At 44.3% G+C, this 15711-nt stretch overlaps 1 protein-coding gene across 1 annotated transcript in view; it reads left to right on the top strand.

The window, feature by feature from the left end:
- The window catches only part of LOC146802023 (cytochrome P450 2J2-like), a 472990-nt gene that overhangs the window by 272289 nt on the left and 184990 nt on the right, over positions 1-15711 (top strand). The window contains exon 5 of the mRNA XM_085621578.1: positions 13512-13682. Within this exon, the coding sequence (XP_085477704.1) occupies positions 13512-13682 (171 nt within the window). The remainder of the gene's footprint in view (positions 1-13511; positions 13683-15711) is intronic.

The following is a 15711-nucleotide window of genomic DNA, read 5'->3' as shown; positions in this document are numbered from 1 at the left end:
CCTTACCTTGTGCACACAAGGTACAGCCTTTTCCTTCAGAACAATACGATGTTCAAACCCTTTCAGGCAACCCAACGCATCCGAGAAGACCTCTGGGAACTTATCATAGCACTCATCACTCGCACCCCAGGAATCCACCAACATGACCTGGTCTTTGGGATCCCTGGCACAAGGGTTAAGCATGATGCCCAGGTCTCGTTGATGCCTCCAACCAAGCAAATTGTCCCCCCTTTCAGCTACATACACTTTGCCCATGGTGTGTCTATCCTTGAATTTGATAAGAGCCTCAACATAACCAAGGACATTGATTTTAGCTCCACCATAACTAACAGGATTGATATCTGGTATCAACAAGGTCACATTCTAAAGTCCCACACACTCATCCCATTGCCTATTCCCAATCATGGTGAACGGCGAACCAGAATCAGCTAGGACAGAAAAATTGTACCCATCAACCATGATTTTGCATTCCGGCATAATCACTCTATCAGCATCAATCTTCATGCTGTCAGCCTTAACATTCAAAAGAACAGTGCGTACAACTTCAACATTCTTCTGGGAGGAGCGATTCTTGTCCAAACCCTTGCACACTCTAGCGTAATGCCCCTTAATCCCACACTTGTTGCACACTGCCTCCTTAGCAAAACATCTCATGCATTTAGGTTTGGAACTAGACGAACTAGCTTTATCACCAGCATTACCCCCTCCCTCAACAAGATGATTGTCACGTTCTGCTTTGTTATGAGCACTTTTAAAAGGTGCACGCACACGAGTGTCCTTTCCGACGGGTGTCTTGTTACTAGCAGAAGGAGAAACCTTTGCTAGGGTGTTATAAACTTCTAAACTTTCCTCTTTCTCTATAGCATGAACTTCATTGGATTTCTGATCTTTATCCTCTTTGTTCTTCCTAATCTCTTTCACCCATTTGGTAGTGTTCTCCATTCCCTCCACAATAGCTACAGCTTCAGTTAAAGAAGGATTTTTAGAGAGAAGCTTTTCTTGAACGCGAACACTGTTAGTGCACCTTACTAATTGGTCTCTCACCAATGAATCCGAAAGGTCACCAAACTCACACGTGTGAGCAAGAGTTTTTAGAACTGCAACGTAACTTCCAACACGTTCCACTGGACCTTGTACCCTAGTAAAAAACTTATGTCTTTCTATGACTACATTGATGCGTGGACCAAAGTATTTTTCCAGCATTGTTAAGGACATTTCATACACATCGCTGGGAGATCCGTCACCTTCTCCAATCGGGATTAAATCCATACTGTCATAAGTATTCCTTCCCTCAACTCCCAGATTGTGAAGAAGGATGGCTTGCTTCCTAAAAGCTGAGAATTTCTCACCCCCAATGGCTACAATGTATGAATCAAATAAGTTTTTCCATCTTTTCCATGGTAAAATTGGATCCCCTTCTTCGGAAAGAAAAGGTGGCGGTTGTGACATGCTTGAAGCTGAAGCTAACGCCATCTCACACCGCTCAATTGGGTTTACTTCTTATTATTATCTTGCTAGAACGAAGAATGCAGCAAGAACAGTCACAAATCCTCCTCTCTCCACATGTACAATGATATCATGGACATAGTGCATTTGATGATTTTCTCTAGCAGTCTTGCTCAGACTTAGTTGTTAAAATGAAGCTTCATTTTCATTACAAATGCAAAGGTTGAACAATTAATTGTAAACACTTTCACCTTTGTGGCGTGTAAATTGTTAATAAACTTCAGAACAACAAGAAAAACAGCACTCATTCACGTTCTGTGCTTCGTATTTCCGTTACTTTTACCTTTGTAGCGTGTGTATTGCTAATAAAGTTCAGCATAAGAAGAAAAACAGCACTCGTTCGTATTCTGTGCTTCGTATCTCCGTTGCTATGGAAACAAAATGGCCGCAGTGACGCAATGCGTAGGAGCGTGTCTAACCAATCATGCGTTCCAGTACGTGCGTTCCAGTCAGTGATGATGCAGACGTTCGTTGAGAAGCTCGTGAAGGCTCGCGAAGGCAGCAACGGTAAGATTTGAATTCGTTTGAATTTGTTTGCAAAAACTAGTTAAATTGAAAGAAACTCACATGAATCAGTGAAGCTTCTTGACACATGTTTGAAGTCCGTTATTTGAGTCCAATCAGGTCCGAGAATCTTTGAAGTCCGAATAAGTCCGAATAGGGGAATTGGTGCTTCGCTGTGTTGCCTGTCCCCGATCAGGCATAAACAACTCGTCGCCAGTGTAATAAATGATCTGTCCACCTGGAGGATTGTAGTAGGTAGTTTATTGGCAGAAAAACCAGATCAGGAATACAGCACCAACTATCGCTCTTCCAGCTCCGCTTCCTCTCGCTCCCTGGAATGAGTGATCATCATCTGATGTTACAAGTTTTGATAGGCTTCACAGCACTAAGCGGCCAGATATACGACCCTTTTTTGTGGTTGCAAATGGGAAATCAGCCCGCTTGCGACCGCAAAATAGGTCTGCCCTATGTACAAACCCTAATTTGCAAGCCGTTAACCTATTACCGACTCGCAAAATAGGGGTTACGACTCGCTATTCAGAAGGGGCATGCCAAGGGCGTCCCCTCCTAATAGCGAGTCATACTTCATTGTATGAATGTTTTGCAACCGAAAATTGCGGTCGCAAAACACTCATAGTTTACCACCCATTTCAAAAGGGTGGTAAGCCACTCGCAAACGGGAAGGAATCTCCAGGGAACCATTTCCCCTTTGTGACTGGCAGTGAAAATATTTTTTAAGAGCAGGCAGTCTTGCCACGGACCACTGCATACTCTTAAAAAATGAAACAGAAACGTTTCATTTTTCTTTTTTTGAATGGATCCCGTTTTCCTTTAAGGAAAATGGTCTGCATTTAAAAATAAACTGCTTTATGTAAAAAGCAGTCACAGACATGGTGGTATGCTGACCCCAGGAAGACACCATCGGTGGGAGAGTTAGCCATTCCCAACGGGGTTGCAAATTGCACCTGCCTCATGAATGTTAATGAGGCAGGCAATTTGCTACCCCATTAGGATTAGAAAAACAGTGTCTAAGACACTGTTGTAAATTCCATTTTGCGAGTCGCAAAAGACTTATGTTGCAATCACCTGCATACTTTTATTTACTTTTTCTTGAAGGCAGACACCGTGCCAGTTTCTGCCATTTTACTGTCCTTTAATTCCATGCATCATGGGACTACCAGGCTATCTTCTGTTGTAGATGGAATGTCACGTCACATCCCTGTGTGTTTAAGTTTTGCCTGCACAGCTCTTGCGCCGTGTTTGTGAAATCTATTGTATTCAATATAAATCTTAAAATCTTACCTCTTTGCTTTTCATTGCTTCATGTGCTTGCCACTTACTTTTCCTCCGATTCTATTGGCTGTAGCATACTATTTCCTTTTTTTTCTTCACGTGTTTGCTCTTATCAGTGTCTTGAGGCCCAAGTACTGTTTTCATCCGCTTTTATGGAACTTCTTTTTATGTTTTGGCTGCACAGCAATTGCAATGTGCTTGATTTTAATTTTATGAAATAACTCAGTAAGACTTTAAGACTCACCATGCGGGCATGAAATGAAAAAAAATGCAGCCCAAGACACAAAACCAATGTTTGTCGCTGTATCCGCTAAGCAAAACACCCAGAACGCAACAGAAACGACACAGGTGGGGCTGGTTGGATTCTCCGCGGTTTTCTCTCCTTCAGTGCTTTATTTTACTTGACACAAAGTCCACAGACAGTGAAGCGATTTCCAGAGGACCTGGCAGGTGCGTGCTGGAAGAAGCTGACTCAGCTGCTAGTGTGGTCCCCCTCCTGCTAACTCTATATTCCAAAGGCACTGCTGGACAGACAGCAACTGGGAGTGAGAGCAGGAAAGAGGGAATAGCAGAGCTATGTGTGGTGTTTGTGTCTGCCTGATTCGGGATGGGTTTGCATGTGCACATCAAATCCACTGAAAAGCAGACATATCCAGGATAAAACGCTCTTTTCTGCATCTTGGAGCTCCGCAGTGACAGAGGAAGTCGGCGAGGAGGATCTGACAGACACTGACAGTTTAGGCAAAGCTCAGCCTTCGCGGTTTGCACTTTTCCTCCACATAGTTCTTTTCTTCTCTCCTCTGCGTGTTTTCTAAATGCCTCCTGCCTCATTCAAACTCTCTTGCAAGAGTCCCTGGGTGGTGTGTCCCACTCGCCCATCTCTCCATCTGCTCTTCATCTGTGTATCATCCTCTTGTGTTCCTTGTCTTTAGCCCTTCTATTCTCTGTCACTCCTGTCTTTTTCCACTTTTTGTTCTCTTCTTCACAGTTTTCTGCTACTGCTCACATGATTTGCTTCTTTATGTTGATTAATAGTACAAGCGTTTTTCTCTTTCTTTCGTAATCAATTCTTTGCCACTCTATCCTTTTCATTCATCCTCTGCTATCCTTCTCAATCACTTAGTCAGTGCCTCATTCAATCACTCGGCTCTGATTTACTTGTTCACTCACTCACCTCATTTCCCCTTCAGCGCACCCTTCCCTGACAGCCTTCTCTCCCCCAACCCGTCACCATTCTCTGAACTCCATCCTTATACTTTAAACAAACACTCATCAGTTCTCTCCCACTGCTCCCCACTTTCTTTGCTAGTTTCCTCTTCATCAACATCACCCTCCAGCCTTCCCATCCACCATAGTTCTTTAGTTGTATATGTTCCTCGTCCCCCATGCCCCTCTCCTCATTGGCCATGTTTATTCCTTCTCACTTCTCTGTGTCTTTCTACTATTCCAGTGCCACGTGTGCCTCGCTGTCAGTCACTCACGCTGCCTGTCACTCATGCTTTGCACCATCGACACTCCTACCCTTCCTCCCTTTCCTATCCCAGCTCACTTCTTTCCCTCACTCCCTACCACCTCCCCCCTTCCCTCTATTGTTTTCCACACTTCCTTGTATTTGTTTCAGAACCCCCTCCCGCTGGTCATTGTTTTATCAACACGGACATCCAAATCACGACATATTTAAGCAGCATTACTAATTAAATCAGAAATGGGGGAAATGACAGCGCAGATCGTTACAATTTGTTATGCATGCACCACATCAGTTTGGAACTCTCTCACTTTCCCCTCCAAGGCTACAGAGTGTAGATTTTCCACACGCCAGAGCATGAGCTGTTCTTTCTGTCAGCTGTACGGGAGTGAGCAGTCAGCAATCATTATTTACCAAGCAGGTAGCTTAAAGTTGTATAATACTTGCCGTCTGATACTGTGGACAACTTCTTCAGAAGATTGTGTTTGGGAAGCTTGTCCGCCATAACTTCTTTGTTAAGGCCCGTAAGGTCAATGCACAACCTGCTCTCATCACTGGATGTGCTGCCACTACTCAGTTGTGTCTACCTGTACTATAATTGTACAGTTTAGTAAATTCATACTTACTGCCTCTTGAACATTTATTGGCACATTCCTCCCTTTTGCAACTACAGGGTCAGATTCCTCTTCTAACTTTAGCTGGTGAGTATAATTCTGAATTCTTCCCAACCTCGAACAGAATACACTGGGATATTGTTTGGGAAAATTCTCATACTCCTCAAACACTTGATGAAGACAAACTTGATGTTCCTCATTCAGGTCAAAATAGATCTCCCAACTCTTTTTGGTGCAGCCAACCCAAAATGTTGTCCCCATTGACTGCAACATAACCTTACATTGGGTAAAACAACCCTTGTACTCAATAAGAGCCATAATGCTCCTTTTTTTAGAATGTCCTCTAAACCCATCATGGCAAATGACTGTTCTTCTCAGGAGCAGACATCCCTCAAACAATTTATGAAAAACATTCTCCAAGATAATACTTAAAAATGAACATGAGTCGAACATTACTTCCACCACCCCAGCTTCAATTTTCATCTTGCCTGATGGATTACCCACAGACGTAGCCCCAACCTGGAGTGCCACTTCCTCAGACACCTCTTTGACATTTTTCTTCACCTTCAGTGCACTTCTACAAGACTTCAAAAAATGCCCCTTACAGCCACACCAACTGCACATTGCTTAATCGCAGGGCACTCTTGACTATTTGCCATATGTCCAGGCAACCAACAGTGGAAAAAGCTGCCTTTGAAAATAGGAGACACTTTATATGTCTTAAAGCACCCTTTCATCTCCACCTCACTAAGTTTAGCTTTATCCTTTGTGTCTCTTTTAAATCTCTCCCTACAACACAGCATTTGTTCCACAAGGTTCACAGCCACGGTTCTTCTCTTCATTTACCAGATTTAAAATGTACTACAAACTGGTCTCTAGTCCTTTCTCTAGCTAAGGCATCATTTAAAAACAATGTTAGTCCTTTGCCCTAGCATAGGACTGGTTCTTCTGGATGTGACAAACAAAATGAGGAGGAGACACATTTTGCATGTTTGTTTCCAGCCTTGAATATGAGGAACTAATAAAATATAACACTAAATTTCTTTTTTTTTAAACTGTAGTGAATACAAAAATGAGAAACCACTTACTAAGGCCTCTTAAGCGGCCGCTTTACAAATAATCTGAAAAACTCTGGACTGATAAATACAGTGAGAAAAAAATCTATTTATTTCCACATAAAGAGATGACTCCAGATTTGTTCTATACAATCCACAGTTGACCAAAATGCTCTACGCGAGGCAGCTGTTTCAAATTACAGATAATCTTCTCCACTGCAATTTCAAAGTACTCAAAATTCAATCAGTGCATTTCGCAATGACCCACCTTATCAGTGGACAATTATTGGAAATTTAATTTTGGCTGCAACTCTCCCTGTCACAGTGCCTGGACTGCACCAACACAAATGGCTTGAGGAGTGTCTCAATGATGCTACCATGCACTAGGGGGGTCATTAGGATGGTGGGCGGACTTTAGTCCTCCCGCCACCCTAGCGGTAACGGGACCGCCTGCCTGCCATGCGGCGGTCCCACCACACCAATTATGATGCAACCGCCATTGCGGCGGTTGCATCAGGCATTTTAACATTGCGGTGGGTGCTGCTATCTGCAGCACCCGCCGCAATGGTAAAATGCCATGTTGTGCATTGCCATGCACAACGTGGCAGGCACCACGCGGTGCCTGCCACCTTGTGCTTTGCAATGTAGGGGGTACCAAAGTGCAAGTACAGCCCCCCACCCCACCGGGGGCCCGCAACGGGCCCGCAAAGCAAATCCCCGCCAGCCCTGGAAGGCCTGCAAATGCTCTACATTCTGATATGGATGGCAGTGCCTGCTAGGCACCACCACCATATTTGTGCCCCTGCTCCGCCCGGCCGGCAATCGTAACGATTGCCAACTGGCAGAAAAGCGGTGGACGGGCTTTCCGTCTGCCGCAATACTCACTGCCATCGTAATATGGCAGTGGGTAATTCAGCTGAACAATGGCATGACGGTCGCCACTGCCGGCAAAGCGGTGGCGAACGTTACGCCATCGTAATCAGCCCCTAGGTGAGGATAGCAATCTACGAATGGGGAGCACGCTTATCACACCTGGAACGTACCACAACAATGCATAGGATACTTCGTGACCTAGAGACGCTCACTGGTGTTATGCTGAGACTATTGACGTCAGCAATGCCTTGCACTACAAAAACCAATACAGCTAACTCTAGTGCACTGCTCCCTATTCTAAGTTTGAACTGTTTACCGCTGACAATAAATATGTTACATTTTCACAAAACAGTTGAGATCTGCAACTTGACACTCGTTGCTTCTAGAGCTTGTCACACAATCCCCATCAGGCAACTTCCTTTTATTCCACCTCAGCCACCAACAACCATCTCCCGCCCTTATCCTGTAGACTGCAGTCACCAAGTTCCAGACTGCAGAACCTGGTAAAGGTAGAAAACTGTTGAATTAAAAACACCTCATTGAGCTGACTTAAAACACTATGGGCCGATTATGATGTTGATCATCTTGAAATCGTGACTTTCCGAACTCAGACCTCTGGTCGGTGGTCCCGACAGCATAATTACGATGCGACCGCACATGTTGCGGTTGCATACTCCCATTTCCCTATGGGAGCCTGTACAGCAGCCGTAAACTGGCCGTAGCACAGGCTCCGGTAGGAAAATGGGAATTTGTTAATTCCTGTACTGCGTAGCAGGCACCTCAAGGTGGCTGCCACGCGGTGCATGGATCAACAGGGAGCACAATTTATGCCCCATCGGCCTTCAAACTGAGGCTGCAAGGAGAAGGGAGCCCTGCTAGGGACCCCAAACTCGCTTTCCAGCACGCTTTCCTTGTCAGAAAGCCCGGCATGGAAAGATTGTTGGAAACCGAGCATCATAATCCCGACAGCAGCAACGCCATCGGTTTGGGATTACGTGCTGGTTCCGACTGGCCGACGGGCTGCTTGAGCTCATTGGAAGCCAGCCGGAATGACCGGCCGGTTTCATTTCCGACCGCCTACATTGAAATTAGGTGGTCCGAATTTAAACCGTCGATGTCGGTTGGAGGGTTTCTGACCGACATCTCAAAAGGCCCCCATGTGTATGACCACAAAACAATGCTCTATTAAGAGACAGTGTTATTGTACTGTCCTATTGTAGTTTCTTTCACAGGAATAAAGGGAGTCGTGCTGTTAATCCTTTGAGTGAGCTGGACAGTGTTTATATCTTAAGAAGCTTTCCTAAGGCAAATGCATGCATTTGAAAACAAATATCAGTACAAAAATCTCCTCAGTTGACCTTCTTTCTTTTTCAACTGAAAAAAATAACTGCACTTAGCCTGTCACTTGTTAGATGAAAATGACCTTGCATTTGCTACTTGTCATTTTTCAGTTTCTGAGCCTCGGGAAAATATATACATGTTAAGTTAACTAGGACTTTGTGAATATGCACATCATTCTCGTACTGAAGAAGAAATACATTTTTAAATGAGCAGTTGCCATGAACTCTTATATATCAGCTCCACAAATCCTGTCCCCATCATCTCCTTCCTTCTCAGGTTTGGCCCTCAAACTATGACTTGACTGCCAAAAGCTGAGGTTGCATGGTGTCATGGTGTCTGGCAGACTATACTCAGGGCTTACACAATGCAATTTATCACTTAAAGTAATGAATGTGATGCCCGCGCCTCTAAGACGGATGTAGTCTCATGGAAATGCATTGAAAGTCCACCTGCCTAATGAGGAACTTTGGAAAACAATATTTTAAACTTACATTTCTCCACTTTGACTGCACTCAGTTGTGTCTACCTGTACAATAATTATACAGTTTAGTAAATTCATACTTACTGCCTCTTGAATATTTGGCATATTCCTCCCTTTTGCAACTACAGGGTCAGATTCCTCTTCTAACTTTAGCTGGTGAGTATAATTCTGAATTCTTCCCAACCTCGAACAGAATACACTGGGATGTTGTTTGGGAAAATCCTCATACTCCTCAAACACTTGATGAAGACTTTATGTTCCTCATTCAGGTCAAAATAGATCTCCCAACTCTTTTTGGTGCAGCCAACCCAAAATGTTGTCCCCATTGACTGCAACATAACCTTACATTGGGTAAAACAACCCTTGTACTCAATAAGAGCCATAATGCTCCTTTTTTTAGAATGTCCTCTAAACCCATCATGGCAAATGACTGTTCTTCTCAGGAGCAGACATCCCTCAAACAATTTATGAAAAACATTCTCCAAGATAATACTTAAAAATGAACATGAGTCGAACATTACTTCCACCACCCCAGCTTCAATTTTCATCTTGCGTGATGGATTACCCACAGACGTACCCCCAACCTGGAGTGCCACTTCCTCAGACACCTCTTTGACATTTTTCTTCACCTTGAGTGCACTTCTACAAGACTTCAGAAAATGCCCCTTACAGCCACACCAATTGCACATTGCTTAATCACAGGGCACTCTTGACTATTTGCCATATGTCCAGGCAACCAACAGTGGAAAAAGCTGCCTTTGAAAGTAGGAGACACATTATATGTCCTAAAGCACCCTTTCATCTCCACCTCACTAAGTTTAGCTTTATCCTTTGTGTCTCTTTTCAATCTCTCCCTACAACACAGCATGTGTTCCACCAGTTTCACAGCCACGGTTCTTCTCTTCATTTATCAGATTTACAATGTACAACAAACTGGTCTCTAGTCCTTTCTCCAGCTAAGGCATCATTTAAAAACAATGTTAGTCCTTTGCCCTAGCATAGGACTGGTTCTTCTGGATGTGACAAACAAAATGAGGAGGAGACACATTTTGCATGTTTGTTTCCAGCCTTGAATATGAGGAACTAATAAAATATAACACTAAATTCTTTTTTTTCAAAGTGTAGTGAATACAAAAATGAGAAACCACTTACTAAGGCCTCTTAAGCGGCCGCTTTACAAATAATCTGAAAAACTCTGGACTGATAAATCCAGTGAGAAAAAAATCAATTTATTTCAACATAAAGAGATGACTCCAGATTTGTTCTAGCCAATCCACAGTTGACCAAAATGCTCCACGTGAGGCAGCTGTTTCAAATTACAGATAATCTTCTCTACTGCAATTTCAAAGTACTCAAAATTCAATCAGTGCATTTCGCAATGACCCACCTTATCAGTGGACAATTATTGGAAATGTAATTTTGGCTGCAACTCTCCCTGTCACAGTGCCTGGACTGCACCAACACAAATGGCTTGAGGAGTGTCTCAATGAATGCTACCATGCACTAGGGGGGTCATTAGGATGGTGGGCGGACTTTAGTCCCCCCGCCAACCTAGCGGTAACGGGACCGCCCGCCTGCCATGCGGCAGTCCCGCCACACCAATTATGATGCGACCGCCATCGCGGCGGTTGCATCTGGCATTTTAACATTGCGGTGGGTGCTGCTGTCTGCAGCACCCGCCGCAATGGTAAAATGCCATGTTGTGCATTGCCATGCACAACGTGGCAGGCACCGTGTGGTGCCTGCCACCTTGTGCTTGGCAATGTAGGGGGTACCAAAGTGCAAGTACAGCCCCCCACCCCACCGGGGGCCCGCAACGGGCCCCCAAAAGTAAATCCCCACCAGCCCTGGAAGGCCTGCAAATGCTCTACATTCTAATATGGATGACAGTGCCTGCTAGGCACCACCACCATATTTGTGCCCCTGCTCCGCCCGGCCGGCAATCCTAATGATTGCCGACTGGCAGAAAAGCAGCCGACGGGCTTTCCGTCCGCCGCAATACTCACCGCCATCGTAATATGGCAGTGGGTAATTCAGCTGAACGATGGCATGACGGTCGCCACTGCCGGCAAAGCGGTGGCGAACGTTACGCCATCGTAATCAGCCCCCAGGTGAGGATGGCAATCTACGAATGGGGAGCACGCTTATCACACATGGAACGTACCACAACAATGCGTAGGATACTTCGTGACCTAGAGACGCTCACTGGTGTTACGCTGCGACTATTGACGTCAGCAATGCCTTGCACTACAAAAACCAATACAGCTAACTTGAGTGCACTGCTCCCTTTTCTAAGTTTGCACTGTTTACCGCTGGCAATAAATATGTTACATTTTCACAAAACAGTTGAGATCTGTAACTTGACACTTGTTGCTTCTAGAGCTTGTCACACAATCCCCATCAGGCAACTTCCTTTTATTCCACCTCAGCCACCAACAACCATCTCCCGCCCGTATCCTGTAGACTGCAGTCACCAGGTTCCAGACTGCAGAACCTGGTAAAGGTAGAAAACTGGAATTGCATTAAAAACACCACATTGACCTGACTTAAAACACTATGGACCGATTATGATGTCGATCAACTTGAAATCGGGACCTTCCAAACTCAGACCTCTGGTCGGTGGTCCCGACTGCATAATTACGATGCGACCGCACATGTTGCGGTTGCATACTCCCATTTCCCTATGGGAGCCTGGACAGCAGCCGTAAACTGGCCGTAGCACAGGCTCCGGTAGGAAAGTGGGAAATTGTGTTCATTCCTGTACTGCGTGGCAGGCACCTCAAGGTGCCTGCCACGCGGTGCATGGATCAACAGGGAGCACAATTGATGCCCCCTCTGCCTCCAACCGGAGGCTGCAAGGAGAAGGGAGCCCTGCTAGGGGCCCCAAACTCGCTTTCCAGCAGGCTTTCCTTGTCAGAAAGCCCGGCAAGGAAAGATTGTTGGAAACCGAGCATCATAATCCCGACAGCAGAAACGCCTTTGGTTTGGGATTACTTGCTGGTTCCGACTGGCCGACGGGCTGCTTGAGCTCATTGGAAGCCAGCCGGAATGACCGGCCGGTTTCATTTCCGACCGCCTACATTGAAATTAGGTGGTCAGAATTTAAACTGTCGATGTCGGTTGGAGGGTTTCTGACCGACATCGCAATAGGCCCCCATGTGTATGACCACAAAACAATGCTCTATTAAGAGACAGTGTTATTGTACGGTCCTATTGCAGTGTCTTTCACAGGAATAAAGGGAGTCGTGCTGTTAATCCTTTGAGTGAGCTGGACAGTGTTTATATCTTAAGAAGCTTTCCTAAGGCAAATGCATGCATTTGAAAAACAAATATTAGTACAAAAATCTCCTCAGTTGACCTTCTTTCTTTTTCAACTGAAAAAAAAAACTGCACTTAGGCTGTCACTTGTTAGATGAAAATGGCCTTGCATTTGCTACTTGTCATTTTTCAGTTTCTGAGCCTGGGGAAAATATATACATGTTAAGTTAACTAGGACTTTGTGAATATGCACATCATTCTCGTACTGAAGAAGAAATATATTTTTAAATGAGCAGTTGCCATGAACTCCTATATATCAGCTCCACAACTCCTGTCCCCATCATCTCCTTCCTTCTCAGCTTTGGCCCTCAAACTATGACTTGACTGCCAAAAGCTGAGGTTGCATGGTGTCATGGTGTCTGGCAGACTATACTCAGGGCTTACACAATGCAACTTGTCACTTAAAGTAATGAATGTGATGCCCGCGCCTCTAAGACGGATGTAGTCTCATGGAAATGCATTGAAAGTCCACCTGCCTAATGAGGAACTTTGGAAAACAATATTTTAAACTTACATTTCTCCACTTTGACTGCATCGTACAATTCCGTACACATAACCTTGTGAGCAAGATGAGTCTGAAAATATATTGAAACATGCAGGAAACTATTTTTTAATGTCACATTTTACAAAGGGAACACATTGCTATAAAGATGTGTGAACCATACCTATGGCCAATGTACTTCATACACATATATCTTAACTTTAGCACTTCTTTCCTGACACAGATTAAGGGTGGGTGCATGTGCTCAGACTCTGCTGTGGTTTTAGAACACCGATAATAGAGATTCATAATCAGGATTACAGAGCATTTCTCATTGAACTCTCTAAGGGTGAAAACCTGATGGAGACTGCAAAGAAGGGGTACAAGTGCATATAACAAAGCGGCTATAAAACCACGACTCGTCGTTTGAATGTGTTCGAAAGATATTAAAAAGCGAGAAAGGTAATTTCCAAGAGGGACATTTGGATACTTATTCAGTGCTGTATTAAATATGTTTGTTATTTAATATGCCGTCTTGTACTTTTTGAACAGAAGTGACTCACAGCATGTTTTTCTTCAGCTGCACGAGACGGTCCCATGGCTGGCTTGCCTCCTCCCAGGACCTCACCAGGTCTTCCAAGACTTGGAATATATCCGTAATTATGTGAAGAAGGAGGTGCAGGCTCATAAGGCGAGTCCAAAGGAGGAACACAAAGATTTTATTGACCTCTACCTTGACCAGATCGAAAAGGTGAGTAGATGGCCGCGGTCTAAGTTGCCCCAAGTGTACATTTTTTACATTGTGACCTCCTTGAGATATTCTCATTAATTAGCCTTTGGATGAAGTATGCAATTCCTTCATATTTCCTAGGCATTTTCACAGTTTTCGAAAAGGAATACCAGCAAGAAGTTAATGTTGCCAACCCCAAAACAACAGATAAAGAAATAGAATATTTCCTTGGAGATTATAATGTAGGAGAAATGTTTGAAGCAAAAGGCGCAGAGAGGAACCCACCAAAAGGAGCAGAGATACGCTCAATTTTCCAGGGAACGACTATTGAATTCCTTTGCATCCATTCATTGTAATGTAACCCATGTGGGTCCATACCTCGATTTAAACAAACGTACCTTGTTTTGATTAAACCTGAAATATGATGATCTTTATAATAAATGCAGGATTGGACTCTTGCCTATAGGAGCCTTCACTGCTAAGTAGGCAACTAAGAATAACATTTTGGCCTATGCACCTATGCTTTTGGAGGATTAGAAACAACAATCTGTCACTTTTTGCTTATTCGCCTTATGTAGGACAACACTCTTCCCATTGTTTAAACAAGCATTTGAAATGCAATAGGTCTCGCATTTACTCGAGTTTGACCTATTGTCATTGCAAATAACAATTCCTTTTTTTTAAAACATAAATAAAAGGCATTGTCATTTACAATGCCAATAGCTTAAACTCGCGTAAATGCGAGATCTATTGCATTGCAAATGATTGTTAATTACATGGGTCTCTGCCACACTCCCCCCCCTCCCCCCCACCCCCTGCGTCTCTCTACATAGATTGGAACTGAATTAGACCGTGGCTGCAACCCCAGCCCACCAGGTCTATTGATCTGCCGGCGGCTACATGGGAGAGCTGCATCAGGTAGGCAAAAATATCCGAAATTTGTCAATGTTTTAGGGGTCTACAAGGGCTCGCACAATGTCCTTAAAGAGAACTTATATTAATTTGTAAAGTGACATTTCTGCTTACTTAGTGTTCATTATCGTCAAAATGGCTTGGGCTCCTGCCGGGTCGGAAGGGAAGGGAGGCTGCCAGAGCACAGAATATTCCTGCTCTGCCCTCAAGTAGCACTTCCCAGGGGGTCGTCATTTGCGCAGCCTCCCGAACTCCTGCAGCCTCTTGCTCCCATGACTTGTTCCTCTGCTTGTCCTCCATGAAAACACCCTTGCCCAACGCACTGCAGGTGGAGTACTCCTACTGGACTCTGCTTGAGTGGGTGAGGGGCAGAGAGGGTTTAGAGCTGCTGCAGCTTGGGGTCTGGGTCTGCATGGAGGATGCATGGTAAGAGATGTTCCTGTATGTCTGCAGAGTGAGTGGTGTGACTTAACGAGTGTGGGAGTGATTTGTGCATGTATGAGTGCAGGGTGAGTAATGTGTGAGTGCAGGGAGAGTGGAGTCTTTCTAAGTCCATTTGACTTAACAAGTGTGGGAGTGATTTGTGCATGTATGAGTGCAGGGTGAGTAATGTGTGAGTGCAGGGAGAGTGGAGTCTTTCTGAGTCTATTTGACTTAACGAGTGTGGGAGTGATTTGTGCATTTATGAGTGCAGGGTGGGTAATGTGTGAGTGCAAGGAGAGTAGAGTCTTTCTTAGTCCATTTGCACCTTTTTTCCACGTTTTCTTGAAATATATGCTGTAATGCACCATTTGCACCCATTTTCTCTCACATTTTCTTGCAGGGGAAGAACTCCCTCACTGCCCCTCTGCCTGTACGATTCTAGCTTACTCGCATTTTATAATCAATTTAAGCCTTTCTGCCCATCAGTTTTCAAATGCACCAGCCGCCATTGCTGCTAACATCACATGTGTTGTTAGTGACAGACTAATGTCACTGGTTAAAGAAGTTCAGTGCACAAAGATTTGGGAAATAAAGAAATAGTCACTTTAAAACATATTTTTTACTGTGTGTTTTGCAATTTCAGCCTTAGGTTTTTTGCCCCTGTTATTGTGGGAGGAAGAGCACAATACAATATTACGTTACTTCTCCTTTCTGG

The sequence above is a fragment of the Triturus cristatus genome, chromosome 8 (genome assembly GCF_964204655.1).
Source record: "Triturus cristatus chromosome 8, aTriCri1.1, whole genome shotgun sequence".
Lineage (NCBI taxonomy): Eukaryota > Metazoa > Chordata > Amphibia > Caudata > Salamandridae > Triturus > Triturus cristatus.
The sequence above is the reverse complement of the archived record's forward strand: the minus strand, read 5'-3'. Positions and strand labels throughout refer to the sequence as shown.